The sequence below is a fragment of the Poecilia formosa genome, unplaced genomic scaffold (assembly GCF_000485575.1).
Source record: "Poecilia formosa unplaced genomic scaffold, Poecilia_formosa-5.1.2 Scaffold84, whole genome shotgun sequence".
NCBI classification, from domain to species: Eukaryota; Metazoa; Chordata; class Actinopteri; order Cyprinodontiformes; family Poeciliidae; genus Poecilia; species Poecilia formosa.
Window position 1 is genome coordinate 1658592 of NW_006800023.1, and position 20151 is coordinate 1678742.

The following is a 20151-nucleotide window of genomic DNA, read 5'->3' on the forward strand; positions in this document are numbered from 1 at the left end:
TCTCGTTATCTTCTAAATACTTTTTCATCAATATTAATGAATTATTGACTTAAACTCCAATACCTTGTTACACAGTTACTTGTAAGTTGGTTTTGTCTTATTGCAAGTGCATTAAGATATTTTCACCAGAAACCAGACCAAACATAGTTGGTAAGATTTTGTTTTGCAGTGATAGAAAAGGTCAGAGGTGAAAATGTACACAATGTGTAAGATGGAAAAACTCTGAAGAATTTTGACTAATGCTCAAAGTTTCACCTTTTTCGTGACCCTCCATGTTCTCTGCGTTTCATAAATCTGTAAAGTTTTCATGGTTTGATCATTATATAAAGTACTGTACCTTGATCCAGAACACTTACTGAAAACAATTATTTTCTTCAGACTTTACGGATAAGTTATTCTATTTTCAGCCATTTTTTGTGAACATATGGAGTTTATTGGATCAACAATTTCACTGAAACCTGACCAGCAGTCTCTGCACCGACACAGCTGACCTCTGTCCGTCCGCTCGTCCCAGGCAGGGCAGCGGCGCGCTCGGTCCGGATCACAGTGATGTGAATCCTCAGAGCTGCGGGAGAGGCAGGCCTGTCTGCAGCAGTGACAGTGAAGACGGGGCTCTCCGCTGAAGTGCCAGTGTCACAGTGGGAGCTGTCTGTTTCTGTTTCTATCCCGTCTCTGTTGGGTGTTGGGTCAACCCTCCGGACTGTTTTCTCCTACTTGGCTGCCATTCATTTAAGCGACGTCTTCGGTGATTTGTTATGTTATTCCCATTGGGAAGAAACCCCGTTGAACCGCCAAAAAAAATCAACACAGACTTAATCTCGCTGTCGGCAATGGTTTGTGTTTTTAGAGTTAATTTCTGTGAGCCTATATTGTATTAATGCTAAAACTTGAAATGCATTGACCCGTCTTTACTGGAAAAAGAAAGACAAATTGGCAAAGTTAACTTTTTAACGATCAACTGAAAGTGAAGCTTAGATCATCCTTTTATAAACTTTGCCTCTATAGGAAACAGGCTGTAGAATTATGTGTTCTATCTAATAAATGATGAAATATGAGAAGTTTTATTAGGAGATCCACTTGTGGGAGTGAGCGTCCCTCATGCACATGGTCATTAATTAAGTCCTCTACTTGCAAAATACATTTTAAAATTCATCAGTGATACGGCCTCAGAGAGAGGGCTCAAAGCACCTTTCATTCTTTATACTATTATTTCCCATCTCACTGCCTTTCTGCAGCAGTGCCACCTCCACTTCTCACAGCTATAAATACTTTATTCGACCTGCCATGTTCAAACGGAGGCATTGCGCAACCTTTAGTTAACAGGAAGTCACGTCTGAATAACAAAAATGTTTTCTTTCCTCACCTTAAAAGCTGTAATTGAGCTTAGTGTCAAACGGAAACAGATATTCCTTAAACCACAGGTGGCCAAAGTTGAGGTTTGACTTCATTGTGGGTCATAAATCACAAAGCGTGCGTGGGGTTTTAAAGTAAGTCGATGATCACTTGTTAAGAAGTGGTTTTACTTTCTACTGCAGCAAAAAATAAATAAATAAATAAATAAACTTAACACAATTTCAGTAAAGTATAAAAGTGTTTTAATAGCAGCAGATTGGTTGAACCTCACAGAAACATTCAGTGATATCAAGACGTAGCGTTGCTGCTGCACCCTATCAGTTTGCTAGCTAAATAACCTCTTAACTTTACTCTAATGCAGAGCAGTTTCACAGTTTGCTATTTTATTTAATCAGTTAGAATCTGAGTGTCTTATTTTTCATAACTACATTTTTGTTCTTACACTTTATCCTTAATTTCTTATTTTTACCGTTTTTGTCACTTTGCAACGGTTGCACCTGAATTTCCCCAGTGAGGGACAATAAAGGATGTTTCTATCCTGTCGTACTTTAATATTTCCCATCATGTGTGTAAAATTGTTTTTGGCTTTTTTCTTCGTATAAAACTGTTTTCTAACCAAGAAACTCATGTTATTTGATTTTCTTTATACCAGTTTTGTTACCATATGAAAGATGTTTAAGTTGGGAATTAAATTTGTCATGACAATAATAATAATAATAATAATAATAATAATAATAATTTGTAGTTGCATTCCACACAGACACAACATATGTTGTATTTTTCCTCCTATTTTACTGTAAATTTCTTCTTTTTATCTTATATTTCTGTCATGCATCAATCTGGGTAATTCATTATAATAAACACTTTAAGACAGACATTTTTCAATATTTATACATAATCTGACTGAATTCCACAGTTAATCATAAAATAAACTCAATTTTACATTATTCACTGTAGCTTTAATTTCAACCCTCTGTGCAACAATTGTTGGTTATTCTGTGTTGCAATTGCAGCTCTCAGGGTAGACAGATGAAAGAAGCTCAAAGAAGCTCAAAACTCTGAGACTACAAAGAGTCCATTGATACTAAATGTCATGACTGATTACAGTGAAAAAATGTGAAATATCAATACAAAGTTGATCTTTTTTATCTGAAGGTCCACAGCATCTGTGTTAAATGATCGGCACTGTTAACTTTGACGCCAGAGAGTTTATGACGGTCACTGATCTTTGGTATAAAAAACATAAAGCAATCATGTGCCTCATTCACTTTCACATCTCTGTCTATGTTAGTTCAGTTACTTTCCTTTTTTTTTCTTTTAGCTGCTTGTTTTATGTTTTTTGGGGGAAATGTAACTTTTTTCTTCCAGTCAGAACTGAGTCGGTCCAGGTTGCATCTAAACCACTGAGCATCTTTTTAAAAGAGGATAATCATATTTACATTGAGTTTCTATGTTTTTTCAACTGAATTAAGACTATTTTGCACCACTGAATCAAAAAATGACATCTAGTTTTTTTGGTCACAGGTTAAAACTCAGATGAGATAGAAAAAAACAAAATCCTCACAAAAAAGAGAAAATATTTGCGACACAACAACAGCACATCTCCCAAAATATCTCACACAAAAAAAGAGGTCACAGGAAAAAAAAAAGGTTTCCAAAAAAAGGGAATAAATAAAAGGTAAAAACCTGGAATTCTGTAAATTGAATAATAAACACCTGTAAAGGAAAATGCATGTAAATTGAATATTACGTCTTCATTCTGCAACATAAACTTCCGTTTCTTCGAACGCCTCATGTGCGTTCAGCAGCAATCAGCCATCATGGCTGCACCCCAGCATCCCAAACTAATATGTAGGTCACTTCAGAAAGTTGACCTGATTGAGCAAAACCAATGTGATTTCTGGATTCAGTGCATCAAAATTCCCCTAAAACAGTTGACAAGCCTCCATTTTTTTACTCTTGACCAGTGTAATTATTGTTAATGCGACGGACTGTATTCTTTCTTTCAGCCACTTCATTGAGTCAGTAGCTGAATAAAGTCGCTACTGCCTGATTAAAGTCAGTAGTTACTTATGACATTGATTATGGCATTAATCAATGTCATACATTTCATCACGACATTGTTAAAAGGCTAAAGGCTTTTGGTAAAAAATGCATCTCCAATTGGATCTCCTGCCAGACAACAACCCTCCACTCAAAACATAAGCAATGAATGAATTAAAAAAAAACCTGAACATTTCAAACTGTTTACAAGCCTTTAAACCACACGAGGGTATAAGGTAAGCTTGCTTCTACAAGCTTTTGCAGCAGTGTTTTATTGCAAACAACTCTCAATAGGCTATTCAGAGTTTTATAGACAACATTTCAGCTGTGACTTACGCTGCAGCCTTTATACCCGGCACCTTTCTACGAACATGACTCATGCAGGGCACTTTGTGCTTTCTCCCATTTTAATTTCAGAGCAAGGATCTGTTTGAATCAAATCTTCTGAGATCCTTTACAGATGCTGCCATCTAATCTTGCGGGTTTTCAGACTTTTCCTGGCAGCCGCTTTCTGTTTGTTGCTTCCTCGGTCTCTCAGTGCCCAGATAAACACCTCTGGCTCTCGCACACCGGAGGACGAGACAGCTTGTGCACAGTTACATATTTTCAATAAAAGTGTGCTCTGACAACATGACAGTCTTTGTCATTGTTCCTTTTGGGTAGGAGTTTGGATGTTTGTGTTTCTCAAGCATTGAGATGTTTGGTTGGCATTATCTGAACTTTGTTGAAAATGTAAAGCTGTAGCTCTACCTTTTGTTTTTTTCTATTTTAGGATAAAGTTGAATGTGATTTTTGATCAGATACGAAACTACCCTGGTTGTATTCCATCACATTATGCTGTCTGATTCGGCCTGGAAATATGTTTTTAGCAGGAAATATGTCATAGTGATGTGTTTTATGAATGTACAGCTCAATTCCCTCCAAGATATACTGTATTAATTAATGATCTCCCAGTTACTTCTACCACCTTGTTCACATCAGGTATTTTTTTACTTTTACTCCTCTCTAACACATTTTGGTGTGAGCTTGTTACTGCAACTTCAAATCTACGCCTGTACGGTTGAGTGTGTCACTTTAAAAAAAAATGGAGGCAAATTATCGATGGTCTTTGTCATGACTCTTTAGGGTTTTTGCTTCTGCTTTATGATTTGAAGTGAAGATTTAAAAAAAAGTGCTACTACACAATCTGGAAAAGTCTGTAATTTGGCTAAATATCATCCAGGTCTGGTTAAGTACAGAGAAGTAACAGAGTATGAAAAACATGTTTGAATATCCAAACTCCGTTACGTTTTACAACTAAGAGCTGTAACTATGCGTTCAACCATCCGTCTTATTTGTTAGTTTGACATTTCATCCAACCATCCAACCATCCATCCAACCATCCATCCATCCATCCATCCATCTTTTTTGCAGAAACCTGTCAAACATTGGGAACTTGCTTTGTTACATTTTTAGAGCAAGAGTCAGCAACTCCAGTCCGTTATGCTTCTGTCCCACAACTTCTAGTTGCATCTATTTTCCAACACGCCTGAATCAAAAGGCTGATTTATCTCCTTTGACACATTTTGCAAAGGACTGGTAATTAACCGTCCATTCGTTTCAGGTTTCAGGTATGCTTCCAAAAAGTTGCAGAGTTGTTGCACTTGAGGACTGGAGTTGCAGTCTGCTATTTAACAAAGATGCCTATAATGAATCAAATGGCTGGATGATGGTTGTTATGCATTGTCACATAACCCGTATAATAAGGAACTCCCTTCAGTATTGTTAGCAACATTTTAACAAGAGAAAGTAATAGCTGTTATTTTTGACCTGCTCTATCCTAAGGCATGTCACAGCCTGACATTTTAGAGGCGTTAACATCGAAGCAAAACAGAAGAAAAGTGTAGACTTATGTGTTTTCCTGCTCATTAAAAGGGCGTCTGATGTGTTATTTCTCTGGTTGTGACAAGAGTGGATCCAGTTTGATATCAACACTTAGTCTGAATTTACAGTTTGTTGATGGCATTGCTTATTTTTCATCGTTTAACACATATCATTTAAAATTTCCCTTTTTTAACCCTTTTTCTTCTTTTAAATTGTCTGTTTTCCAGGTGCCAGTGGTACTTCAAGGCCAAGATGACCTCAGAGGACAAAAGACGGACCGACTATCAGAACGGACACGGTAAATCAATTTGCCTGCCTCGTAGTTTTGATTTTTAATTTGGATGGTTAATCTTTTGGTGAGACGCTGTGAAAGGACATCTGCCTGGTGAGGATTTTGCTTTCTGTGGTGTGTCGCTGCGGTCTGCCAGTAAACAGGAAGCAAAAGAGCTGAGAGACATTCAGTGAGTCACATTTAGTATCTAGCCACCTGCTCTTTTCTTTGCATTCAATATGCGAGGAGCATGGATCACTTCCCATGTGGATCTGGTTCTCTGCATAGTAAGTTCAGCTCATGAGTTCACAATGAGATTTTTTTCAACGAAGAAATGTCTTTTGCTTTGTGCTGCAGGAAATGATTTATTGTTAACTTTTATTTACTGCTATTCAATTTTTCTTTAAGACCAAACTTTTTATTGCTGCCACCAAGAGTGCCTTGCAAAAGTATTCATACTTCTTGAACTTTATTACAAAGTAGCTTAGATTTGGGAAGTAAATTAAAGCACATTTTTATGTGCAACACCCCTAAATAAAATCCAAACTGTTACCAATTAAGTCTAAGATGAATCCAAGTAACACACCTGACAGGTCAAAGGGGAAATTGTGAAGATGTTTGAAGTTGGTTTTGATTATGAAATAATCTCAGAAGCTCTTAAAAAATCACAGAAAACTGTTTTAAGATGAATAAAATGTCTCCCTCTTTATTTCCCAAAGGCGTCTGGTAAAGAAGAGTCAAATTTAAACCTAGAGTTTTACTTTGTAAAAAAAAGAAAATCAGTTTTTTGCATATTTGTTAAAACTATGTTGACAGTATGGTTTGTACCGCTCCCAGTCAATAACAACCAATGAAAGCCCAGAGGAAGGTCGTAGCGCTGTCAATCATGCCCATGTATGCACTGCTAAATATACTAATGGCAGACAAACAACTTGCCATTCCAGGAAAACTGTTCATCAGTGGCTATGCTGACTAGCTTTAGCATGCACAGCACACTCCACTATCAGGAAGAAGCTGTAGCATAGCTGAGAGCAACGGGAAGTGTCTGATCAGTTCGTACATGAGGATGATTGACAGCGCTAGGACAATCCTCCTGCCTCTGATTGGTTGTTTCTGACTGAGTGGTGAATATCTGTAGTTAGCACTGGGAGAAGGCAGACATTTAGATTTTCCTCCATGGATTATCTGTCTCATACCAAACTGTCACAACAAAATGACAGTTTATCTAACTTCGATAAAACATGTTTCCTACTTATTTGCTAAAACACTGAAGTTAAATCATGATTGAATCAGCTGGTTGAACAATATCTGAAAATGAAATCTGTGATACAATTGCAAACGTACCAGGACATGGATGATGTCCACCTAAACCATCAGGAGGATTATTCAGAGAAGCAGCCTAGAGGTCATGGCAGCTCCAGCTGCAGAAATAAACAGCTGCGGTGGGAAAATGCATCAACATGGCACCAACTACCTGTTTACCTGGCCTTTATGGATGAATGGCAAATAGACATCAATAGTTGTAAGAAAGACTCAAGATGCCGTGCTTAAAGTCTTGTAGGAGACACAGCAAACTTGGAGAAGTGAAACAAAAATCAAACTTTTTTACCTACAACTAGAGTGGGCATTTCCGCTCCTCAGGGCGTGTGTTTTAGATGTTCCCCTACTTAAACACAGCTGAATCAAATGGACAGGTAATTAGCAGGCTGCCGCAGAACCTGGTGGGAGGCTTAGGAGATAAGTGAGCTACTTGATTCAGGAGGGCTGTTGCAGAAACAAATCCTAACACCCGGGGTACAAGCTCTCGAGGAGCGCACGCCAAACATGTTGTGGTGAAAGATGGAGGTGGATGCTTGTAATTTTCTTCAGGAACAGCAGTGAAGTTGGTCAGAGGTGATGGGAGGATGGATTGGGTTCAACAGAAGATAAGAAGAATGCTTAAGGAAAATTTGCTATAAAAGACATGAGTGGTTTTGATGCTCCCTTTCTTCAGTACCATGGTCCTAAACACAAAATGCTGCAATGAAACAGGTTCAGATCTCGTTGCTCCAACTCCATTTCTCCAGGACATCCAATTTTATATATGTACAACACCCCTGAATTTAAAAGAAGCTTATTATGCTTCCTTGAACAGTTTATGTCAGGTCTGTGAGCTTTGCAAAGCGAGACAATGAGTTTTTTGTCCGCTCAGTTCTGGATTTTTTTTTTAGCTGTTTATAGCTCTTGTCACTTTAAATCCAAAGAAGTTGCTGCTGGCCACAACCACCAACTCAACATTTACATTCCCACATGAAAATGGCTGCAAACAGATGGGCAATTATACAACCGCACATCTTTGAAAAGCAGAAGTAGAGCCTCCTGCACAACCAACAAGAATGCAGCAAGTGGTTTCTGGATGGTAAACAACAAAGCACTTGTCTTTTCCAGCAGCCAGCAGGAAAACCTGCTGACCAAACGTGCTGGAGTTCCACTTGGGTTGCTAGGTAACGGGCAAGGTTGCGAGGTAGCAGGGCAGTGCCTGCTGATTTGTAACGTTGCATTTGGAAGGTTATTGAAACAGCTCATTTTCCAGACACAAAAAAACATTAATGTATTACCACAAAATTACTTGGTGGGGTTTTTTTTAAGCTATTGAGCTGTTTTTAGAAGCAGCAGAGACCCAAATGGAAAACATGAAATGTCCACATTAGATCTTCAAAGATCTTTTGCTTAGATTACTTAAATCACATTTCCAGCAAACTTTGTGTTTGTTCCATCGAATCCCGATAAAGAACATCGAGGTGTGTTGTTGTAAAGTAACAAAATTTTAAAGGTTTTAAGGGTACGAATGCTTTTTCAATTCAATATGTGTTTGAGAGTGGAGAGAGTGGTAAAAATAGGAGCAAAGTCAGAGAAGGGAAAAACACAAGGTTAAAGATACAAAGAGAAGGGTAACTTGTTTCAAAGTCACTACATCACAGAACAAAGAGGAATGGGGAATATTTTAAGATTTGAGGCCAGAGAGCAAGGAACTTAAAAAACAGCAAGAAAAAAATGTCAACAAAATTTTTTGCCGCACCACAGACGTTTCATTTCTCAAAATAATTCACACTTTTTTTCATAAGCTATAAGTCTCTCAGCTGCGCCTAGCCTTGGCGCCGAGTGCAACGTTGATGCAGATGCTGTAAGAGAAACTCGGGAGCTTCTGAGATTTTTCTCCATGCGCCTGATTGTTGTTTTTAGTTTGTTGATACTGTATTGATCCCTAAAAGGAGAACAACGACTTCTTTCAAGGGCCTCCTCTCCTGTGGGAGGTTGGGGTCAAAGCCTGAACAGCAGCAGGCAGTAAAAAAAATTTTTACCTGTTTGCTCAAGGACACTTCATCAGGGCGGCTGGTTGATTGAAACAAAGTGAAAAACTTGTGCCAAGTTAAATGACTGGCTCAGCGCTCAGGGTGCTGCCCTGCTGCTTTTCAGCAAAAAGACCTGTGCTCTGAAGAGGAGAAGATATCGAACAGTGTACTGTAGCTGGAGCCCCCGCCTCTCCTGATCAATAGCAATGGTTAAATGTGTCTCTTTGTGTCTGAAATGTTTGTCTCAAGAGTGGCCAAGTCATTGTTTAGTTTTCATACCATGATCCCGTCGTTCATAAAGGCAAAATTAGATATTGAAAACCTATAATTCTACTTCACCTTTTCCCAAACAGTCCCTTTTCCGGGAATAAAGGCGTATGTGGACCCCGACACATACGAGGATCCCACACAGGCCGTCCACGAATTCACTAAAGAAATCGACCCGTCCAGGATCCGCATTGAGAGGGTGATCGGAGCAGGTACAAGCACACACCTACACGCGCTTCACACTCATCCGACGCTGCGCTTCTGAGTCGCATCGACGACGTGGGCAGAAGAGGACCATTTCACACCTGCTGTAATAACAATAGATTCAAACATTCACATGAGATTATCATCTCTCTTCCACTGATAACGAACCCAACAAACTTCCCTCTAAGAGACAGAAGTTGTGTTTTATCATCTCCCGGTGCTTTGGTTACATTCTCGCCGCACACTGTTGGGGTATTAACACTTTAATAGACTTAAGGAACAAAAAGGTGTTTGGATTTATTTAAGGCTCTTTTTTTATACCTGCAAGAAAAAAAAATGTGATAAAGTTGAACTAATCAGAGAAGTTGTGATGCTGGAGATTAGATGGGAACTGCAACACTGCCCCCAGGTGGCAGACTTTGCTCGCAGCTTCATGGTTTGGATTTTGTTGATAAGATTTGCGCCTTGTTCTTTTGCCATTTGTCTGAGATCGGTTCTTTATAGTGGACAGAAGCAACAGTGACTGGTTTAGGTTTGCAGGGGTCCAGTTACTCCTCAAGAGGCACATAAAAAGAATTGCAGGGATTTAATTTTACAATACATGATCTCATCTTCAATGTGAACAAAGTAAAGGAGATTTGTGTATATTTCAGGAGAAACAGGTTTGGCCAAACCCTATTTCCTGGACTGAAGACGCAACGGTAAAGTTTTCTTCAACAGGGGTGTCCAAACTTTCTAATTTTCAAAAAACTAAAATCACCAAGATGTTGTTGTTGTTGTTTTTTTTTTTTACCTACTCCACAATAAACTAAGCATGAACTATTTTAATTAAACAAATACGTTTTGTTTCGGGGTTTTTTCCTTAGGAATGGGATTGTAGATCCAAACCGGGGAAAAAACCCATTTAATTTATTCTCAGCAATAAAAACAGAATCTAGATCAGTCTGCATTTGAAAACAAGTTTTAATTTAGCAATTAAAAGCAGATTTGGATGCACTAAGTTGTACTTAGAGTGCAAGTCAATGAGTGAAAATATAAGGAAACTTGAAAGCTTTGAAAAGATGATCAGTTTGTGTGGCATCTGACATTTTTATAAGTAGATTTTAATTGAAAAATCATAATTTAATGTGTTCCTGAACTGTGGTCCAGGGGCCATACAAAACCATTTCACGGGCAGCAAATGGCCTGCAGGCCCTACTTTGAGCACCGATGGTCCACAAGGGGGGACAAAGGAGGACGCACTTGTTGAGGAAGCGTAGCAAGATGCTGCAGATCTTCAATAAGTTTAGAGCATCATGTCTTCTGCAATCATCTCCTGGGGCAGCAGCATCAGAATCAGGAACCTGAAAAGGCTCAACTTCCTGGTTCTGTTCTGGTTCTGTTCTGGGGATGACTGTGTAACTTCTGGACATGATGATGCAAAGAAGGATTTTACTTAAAATCAAGACATTTATGCATCCTCTTCATGAGTCTGTCATAGAAAAACAGTGTCTTCAGTCAGAGGCTTCTTCAAATGCTCTGTTATACAGACTGCTACAGGAGATCCTTTCTGCACACAGCCATCAGCATGTACAGCAACTCCTTGACTGATCTTGAATTAATATAAAAAATATTTTATATCTCTTTAGGATCACTACAGTATTTTTAATCACATTTGAATCATTGCTTTATTTCTTTATATAGTAAATTTAATTCAAACCCATTTACATTCCTGTGCCTTATAATTTACACTTACATGATGCAATAATTTAACAATACATTTACAAAGATTGGATTAATGGTACAATTGAAAAGAAAAGTGAGAAAATAAAAAGCAGTTAAAATTCAGTGTGTCCAGCATTTTGTTTTAAACGTTCAAAGTACTGAGCATTATGCACTCATTGATTTCTGGAGGACACAAACACAAAGGAGACATAAATAGATAAAATAAGACCTAAATAAATAAATAAACTTTGCAGCAGATGCAGCTTCCCAATCAGCTTAAATTTATATTCATAGAAAACATTGAAAGAGAGCTTCAAAGCCCCTGGTGGTGCCACTGGGTTTAGATTAAAGTCAAGTTCAGGCGAAATAATTCAGCGTAATCATCTTTGAAATGCTGGAAACATGATTGTGTGTGGTGTGCGTCTGCATGTGTGTGCGCGCAATCGTGTTTTGCAGGGGAATTTGGCGAGGTGTGCAGCGGCCGCTTGAGAACGCCGGGCAAAAAGGAGATTGCGGTGGCAATAAAGACGCTGAAAGGAGGCTACGTAGAACGTCAACGGCGGGACTTCCTGCGGGAGGCGTCGATCATGGGCCAGTTTGACCATCCCAACATCATCAGACTGGAAGGAGTGGTCACCAAAAGTAAGAGGGTGTTAATGTGGGTCAGCATGCTGCTGCTTTGTGTTTGGTTTTGGTTCTGGAAACACAGAGCAGACCAGAACCAGAAGACCTGAGAGGTTCTGGAAGGCTGATACAACAGCAGCAGATCTTTAATGTGTTATGGCACTAATTCAGCGATTTATAAACTAACAAAAGTATTTTAAAGTCTATTCTCTGAGCTGCAGGGACTAAAACAATAACTCCCTCTCTTCAAAGTGACTGCCAACAACCAGACTGTTATTACATAAAAACATTGTTTTGATTTTTGTTCACGTATGTGGAAACAAAGGAGAAAAATTGATTAAGCAACTTTTCTTCGAGCGGTACTTGTCTGTGGCAAACAAATGCTGTCTTTGCTTTTCTTTTTTCGACGTATTTGGTTTTCTGCACATCTGTGTATCTGACATACGTGGCTGTGTAAGTTTCCATTGTTTGTTTTAGGAAGAAATGTATTGTAATCTCAAAAGATGTGCGAGAAAACAATGAGAAAGTGAGAAGGCGCAGTTGGGGGAGGAGCTGGAAACTTGTTAACGAGCTTTGTTTTACGGGACTCACCAGGCGCAACATATGGTTGTATTTACAGGGGGTGTATAAACTGAGACATCACTGTGAATATAAATGTGTCCCCTGAAGGGGTTCAGCTTCTCTCTGCATGCAGATAGAGGACAGACTTCAGCTCTGACCCCGCTGATGAAGACTCCGCTGATAAAGGCTTGCAAAGCCAAAGATTGCCGATATTAAATTAGAGTGGCTCGTTGCTGATATTCCAACAATAGACTTCAATGTGCTTTTGATGATCTATTATCTTGAATGGACTCAGTGGGGAAAAAAATCCCTCCACGCGGCAATACAATTATATAATGTGATTATTATGGTGAAAGACATATGCTGAAGGTTGACGCTTAAATCTTTAACAACTTTATTAGACTTGTAAAGTTCGGCAATTTCCTGAAAGGTCATGATTCAGTTTAAAAAAACCTGAACATTTTCTCCTCAGTTCACAGGATATTTTCCTGCAAGTTTGAATATAATCAAGATGTTTTTTTGTTTTGTTTGGTGAACATGAGGCAGGACGGTTTGTTGTTTTTGTTTCTCCGTCTCTCTTTCTTATTGTTGAATAATTGATACCGAACTTTAGGTGTAGCTTTGACTTCACTGGAGATTTAATAGACAAGTTTTTGAGTCATTTTTGTACAGTCAGTCGTTGTTCCATGTTTTTTTCCTCCCCATTTGTTCGTAATAGTTCTCAGCCTTAGAAAGTGCTCTGCAACTTTTTCTGGACTGATTGTGCTCAGTGAAATGTTCTCTACTATGTATTGATATTTATTGTATCATAAAAATGTCATATCATGATTAGAAATTGTGAACGTGGTAAATTGTCTGTCAATCAAGTCATAGTTGCACAATTACCTAAAAAGATGGAAATACATTTTAAATACTTTCTATTATCACAACAAATACCATAAAATATTGTGATTAAATTGTAAGTTTATATCCTCCAGCAACTTTAGATTTTGTAGCTGTTTTGATTTTAGGATACAGATTAAATTTAATAAACTAGATGTTTTTGGTTCCCGGTCTGGCAGTCAGGACATGATTTCCCTAAATGATGGTAGAAAACATCAACCTAGAATTAAGATATGCTTCAGCATAATGTAATAACATATGAACGATACTTTTATCACTTTAGTTTCCTGGATTAAAGTGTTTTATGTGAAGAATGCAGCTTATGGGACAGTGGAAAACAGCACATCATCGTTTTATAATTGTTTAAATTACAGTTATAGGCAGCGTTTACTCTGAAACCACATTTTTATTTTGTTCTGCTTTTTATTGAACCTCTTGGAATATTAATAACTTTTCTTGAAGAGTAGCCTGGGGGAGTTTATATGCTCGTTTATTTTAAAAACTGCGGGAACATTATGATAAATCCATCAGTGCCTTAAAGCGTAGCCCCACTACTGTCATTAAGGAGGATGTATTTTATTTTAAAGATTTATAACCTTCATCTGTGCGGAGAGGGGGAGGAGTGTAAGAGGAGCAACCTGATTCCCAAAACTGTCTGTGGGATTTCCACTCACGGTTACAATATGCACATCAAATCATGCAATCAAAAGCCTTTTGTGTTTGTCAGTGGGGCATCACACTGCATTTATTTTGGGTAAATTCTCCCTGTCAGCCTGTCTGCCTGGTTTGTCTTTTCTTCATTCTCTATCACTTCCTCCATCTGTTGTTGTTCTTTGGAGACTAATTATGGAGACTATTGTGCTGTGACTGACTGCCATACCTGCCATGAAAAAAAAACAGGTGACACATTAGATTGTGGTAAACAGGTGCGTTTGTTTTTGTTCAGGCGCTGTGCTGCGTAGCTATATATTGGTTCCAGATCTTCCTAATTAGCACAGGAAAAGCTAAGCTTGATCGAATAATTTCCTTTCTGTCCCAGCTGGATTTGTGTGACGAGAGAGCATCAACAAATTTAGGGAGGTGTTGATATGATACTGCAAATTTAAAAAAAGCAAAAAAAGGACTCTTATGTTTCAGGGAAGTTACGATTTTACGACAGAACCGCGTACTTCCCAACCGTCCAGGCTCACAACTGTGTCATCCTCCGACAGGTGTGGGACCTATTTTGCTTTCATTTATGTTCAAATAAAAAATCTAAGATGTTTTCCCCGCTGACAAGAACTCACTTTAAGGGATTACCTCATCACACAAAATGCACAACATTAAATTAGTCCTTTCCAGAGAAAATAATGGCAAGTTACTCAGCCAACTTGAGTTGGAAGAAGCGGTAAGGGATGTGTCATTGGCAGTTTGCTTGAACAAAAAAAACAAGTTGCTGTTCAAACGCCCATGCTTCCACCATCTGCTTTTATAATTATGCTGCGCTTTGGAAACTGGCACTTGTTTCAGTATAAAAAGCTTTTTTGTTAGTCAGAGATCCCATAGTTATGTTGGCCTATCTGGCATTTTCTAGGGCTACTCTCAGTTCTCACCTGCATTTTATTAAATATTAAAGAAGTCTGAGGTTTTGAAGTCCAAAACTTTTTTTGAATGAATTCATGGCGAGTTAACATAATTTTAAACACCTTTTAAAAATTATAAGATCAATGTGAACATAGATATAGACATAAATAAGCATTAATAAGGCAAGGTAAAACCATATTTTTCGGACTATAAGCCGCTACTTTTGTCCTACACTTTGAACCTTGCGGCTTATAACCTGGTGCGGCTTTTCTATTGATTTTTCTTCAACCACCAGGGGGCTCTTTAGCAGAAAGTGAATCATTGAAAGTCAAAATTGGAAATCAAAGAAGAACGTGCTAATTTTCATTTAGAGCAAGCACATGCTAGCAGCAGGCACGACAGAGAAATGTCTTCAAACTCATATGATACAGCTTCTAAGTTGAAACCTGTTGATCTGGAAATAGAGCCGCTGCACGTTAACTCGGCATGAATGAATCCATGGTTCGGCGTTGGAGACGGAGGAACGCGTCCTTAATAAATCCAGCAGATTTATTAGGACGCAGCCCTCTGCTGCCCTCTGCTGGGTAGTTATGGAAAACCGAGAGCGGCGGGGACACCAGCGGCTTAGAACCTGGTGTGGCTTATCTATGTACGTTTCCAGTTTTGTTTTTGTTTTGTTTGTTTGTTTGTTTGTTTTTTGTTTTTGTTTTTTATTTGTAGCTGCGGCTTATAAGTATGGTGCGCTCTATAGTCCGGAAAATAGTTTAAAGTTCATTGGTAGAAAATAAAGTAACATTAGTTACTGTTAAGTTCATACCAGAATCTGAGTTTTTGGAAACTTTATAGCAGATAGGAATCAGCTCTATTAAGATATCCAAAGATTGTCCTTCTTTAAACCCAAACAGAACAATGTAACTGGAGTAAGATGAGAAGAGATGCTCCCCACACTCTGCTGCCTTCTTAAATATTTAATGTGATTGAGTGGTTGAGAGATGTTGCTTTTACATTATCTGGAAACTTTATCTGCCCGGTAAATTTTCCATTCATTAATCTTGCTTAATAGCAGTCGCAAATCAAAGATCCACAAACTGGGTAAATTGAATTTTTAAATTTATTTTGGATTAAACATTACTGCTCTGGATGGATTATTGTGCAAACTGAATATGTAAAGTAGCATCTTCTAAGAATGCCTCCGGCCATTAACAGTAGTTTCAACTGAACACATAAATTATAGCAGATATTTTATTGTCATAACTTTTGACGTATACAGTGTTCATCATTAGGGAGACTTAATTTGATATTAGATTTCCTCCATTTTTGATCACCCAGCACAAGAAATATTTACATTTTCCTACGTTGTGTATCTCTTTCTTTGTCATTTTTACATTTGCTGAACTACACAGTCGTAAATAATGAATGAATGAATGAATGAATGAATATTGTTAGTAATTTATAATCTTACTTCTTGGTCTGGAAAACTTGACACCAACTTTTTCATTTTAACTCAGACTCTTTATTTCTTGTGTAAAAAAAATGTGTTGAAAAAGGAGCTTTTTCAACACATTTTCCATTATTTTATAAACCAATCAATCAAATTTGACATTTTTTAGATCATGCTTTGAGATCTCAGTATTCCATATTAAACAAAATTAAATGGAAGAGTTGAGACAATCACTTCAGAGCAGAGGTGGGTAGTTCCTAGTTAATCACATTTACTTTTAGGAGTGTTTTACTACGCTGTACTTTTTACTTTTACTTTAGTAATTTTATCATGACGTATCGCTACTCTTACATTCACTGAATGAAAAACAGACATGTTTTAACCAAACATTCACCAGTCACAGACACACACATGCAGCTTTGGTTAAAGTTTCATCAGTTTTACATTGAAAGAAACTGATTTGGGAAAGAAAAATAAAAAATTGTTACTTTTATGAATTATTGTTATTTTGGTCCTAAAGATACCACATTTTCCACCTAACTTGATATTTTGGTCCGTCTGATGATGTAATTTGTAAATATTAAATGATTGATAATTTGATCAGTTACTCAGTACTTCTGTAAACTTTTTACCAAAAACTTGTTGACTCTTTCTTGAGTAATTCCTGGCTAATTTTTGCTTTTACTTGAGTGCAGTTTTGGGTACTCTGCCCACCTCTGCCTCAGAAACAAACTGTTATTTCTATTTTCTTACAGGTTAGTTTCTCCTTATCACCAAACAAATTTGGACAGTTTCCTTCCAGTAACTCACACCACTGGGATCCTCTGTTCAAATCGGCTCATTTTTGCTCGTTTACAACAGTTTTGTGTCACACATGGACTAAGTATTGATCAGGTCTCATGTTGCTTGCTGAATATTTTAAAAGAAAAACCATGTTTGCTTGATGTACCAATCTACCCCCACTCAGATTTAAACTATTTTTTCTTGAGTGCCTTATTTTCCAGTGGGATATTAGTCCATGAATGTTAAAACCTACTGGGTCTCAAACATGAATGCTAAAACTAGATCACTGTTGAGATTTATTTGTAAGTCTTATTTTGACATAGTTTGTTGCTCACCACTCCATTCTTGGTTAATAGCAAAGGAAAAAAGAAAATCAATTTATTTGGATGAAAACGATGTGTTGTTTTGTGTTTGCAGGCAGGCCTGTGATGATCGTAGTGGAGTACATGGAAAATGGGTCGCTGGACTCGTTTCTTAGAGTGAGTGTTCAACATATTACGCCGTTATGATTATGTCCTCATGAGCATGGCCTTAACCATAAATATATTTTAGTGCCGTGGGCCTATCGTCGTGCCAGCATCATGGTTATACCTTGGATGCAGATACTTTTATGACTTATGAATAATGGAGCATATTTGCTGAGAGCATATTGTCATGTCATTTTATTGCTAACATAATTCTGAACATCCCACTTTCTTTCTTCCAACACATTTTGTTGGTGTAAAAAAAAATCCCATTGAAAAATTGCTCATGCACACTTTAGTTCTACATTTTGTCTTGATGCACACACAAGCCTTTGAGTCTTGCTGGAATTTTCTGTGCAGAATTTTGAAGCGGAAGAAAATTGCTACATGATTTTCAAAAAATGGTACAATTAGAAATCTAAGCAGTGTGATGTGCATTTCTATTCAGACACATTGAATATACTAAAGGGAGCCTCTTTTATCAGAGCATAGGGGGATAAAATCAGTGAAGAGGTCTGACTTTTAAAAAAAAAAATTAAAATCCAGCTTTTACTGATAAACTGGATTTTTCAGTTAAATAAAACCCAGCCACTGTCTAGATATAAATTGAATTAAGAAGTGCTGCTCATAAATTGTTTACATTCAATCTTACAAGCCTTTTAGCAAAGGAGAATGTGTCAAAATGCTTGCAAATACGCAAACATGGTAGAAACATAAATAAAAGACAAATTTATTTGTGGAAAAAACCCTTAAAAGTATTCTGTTTTCTTCCACTCCAGAGTTGCGCACCGTTACTTAAAATCCCAATAAAGCCCGTTGAAGTCTGTTGTTGTAACATAACCAAATGTTAGTTAATTCTCAATGTTTCCCGTTTTGTGTGGCAGCAACACGACGGTCACTTCACAGTCATCCAGCTGGTCGGCATGCTGCGTGGCATCGCCGCGGGCATGAAGTATCTGTCAGACATGGGCTACGTTCACCGAGACCTGGCAGCCAGAAACATCCTGGTCAACAGCAATCTGGTGTGCAAAGTGTCAGACTTCGGCCTGTCCCGGGTGCTGGAGGACGACCCGGAGGCTGCGTACACCACAACGGTACGCCTGACTCCAGACACAGGAAACACGATGAGACGTTTGCGTATTGCAGCAACTCACATCGTGAATGAGGATTTTACTCTCGTCTTCAGGTTATTCCAGGGATATAACTTCTGTTTTAATCCAACTAAAACAGATTTCACCTTAAACTAGAGTTAATCCTCTAAATGCAGTGTGCATTTATTTTTGTTTTCCCTTATATCAGAATCGCATTATTTAGCTGGATTTACCTTTCAGTGCTGACAGGTATAAGAACTTGAAAATAGATATGTAATGTATTTTTAATCAGAAAAGTTTCTCACCATTTCATAAGTAGTATGACCAGTTTTACTAGTTTTGTATATGACATAATTTGATGAAATATGAAGTAAGATTCAAAATGATGACTCCACTGAAGGACAAATTGTTAGAAGAAGCAAAGTGATGCGTCCTTCACTACAAGATGATCACACGTTGGCATTTATTCTTTAAAAGTTGGTTTCCAGGACTCCTTTTCTGAAAAGATTGTGTTTTATATATGTCCCAGAGCTTGGTGTCGACTCCCATTTCCTGGTTGTATTGAGGTTTTTGTATGAAGGAAATGGTGTGTTTATGGCTCAGAGTTGAACTCTCTGTTCCACAAGTCAGTGGTTAAACTCCAGAGAGGGGAAATGAAAGGCGAAGGTAAAGACAGGATAAAATCTCAGGCCAAAGCAAAATCTTCAGAATATGGGGCTTTTTGGACAGCAGTGTCAAAAGTGATTGGTTTAGTATTTTTAAATGGCCTGATTTGTGCCCAAGTGTGCTTTAAAAACTCGCAGGATGTGGTCCATTTCAAAGGTTTCAGTTTTCAATTTCCAGCCTTTGTGCTTAGGCCTTTTCACTTTGGAATAATAACATGAATCCTACAGTTAGGTGTGCACACCGATGTGGAAACAACCTTTTGAAGTGAAGGTTTAAAAGGAATATATCTAGTGATTTGGAAATAAAATGTCATGAGAAAAATTTTGCTGTAAATGCTCTTCAGAAGTGAGAACTTTACTGCAGGTAATAACATTAAAACGACTCACAGCTACCAAAGAGCCATTCAGGATCTTTTAAACCTTTGCAGTTTCTTCCTATGTGTTTAATGAGGCTATGTTAAAGTGGGATTTCAAATCCTTCTCAAACTAAAGCTCAAGCTCTGTCCTTGTTTTATTTTTAATCGGTGTGTTTCTGTTTATTATCTGTGTGAACACTTGAAATTTAGTTGGATTCATTTCACAAAGATTCCAAATATTAACAAAAATTGGGATAGCTGAGATGCTCTGAAGATTTAAACTGAATATTTGACGGTAGAATTTGGGGGGGAAAAGTGTAGTGGAAATCATTATTCATTGTAGTGACAAACTCAAAGTAGCAATAATATCTATATAATTTAGTACATTTTGGTTTGTGTCATCTTTTTTAGGGACATTTAGTAAAAGTACTAATTATGTGAATATTTACGCTGCAAATAAAACTGCTAAAGAGAGATTATCTAAAACAAGAACTTGTGCCACTGGCGCAAAGGTTTTTTTTGTTGTTGTTTTTTTTGTTTTTTTTTTTACAATAAAATGAAAGAAACTCTTGTAATCAGACCTGAGGGGAAATATCATACATTTTTTAATATGGAACCTACTTGACATAAAAACCACACAAAAAGAAGAAAAAGTTATTGACTATCTCCAGCAATTTGCTGATT

The 20151-nt window shown here is 37.7% G+C and overlaps 1 protein-coding gene across 3 annotated transcripts in view; it reads left to right on the forward strand.

Annotated features, from left to right (window-relative positions):
- Positions 1-20151, forward strand: part of LOC103141479 (ephrin type-A receptor 6-like) — a 208089-nt gene that overhangs the window by 179152 nt on the left and 8786 nt on the right. For all 3 annotated transcript variants that reach the window (XM_016673897.1, XM_007557145.2, XM_016673898.1), the window contains 5 exons: positions 5487-5557; positions 9216-9341; positions 11494-11679; positions 17309-17370; positions 18240-18449. In XM_016673897.1, the coding sequence (XP_016529383.1) occupies positions 5487-5557; positions 9216-9341; positions 11494-11679; positions 17309-17370; positions 18240-18449 (655 nt within the window). The remainder of the gene's footprint in view (positions 1-5486; positions 5558-9215; positions 9342-11493; positions 11680-17308; positions 17371-18239; positions 18450-20151) is intronic.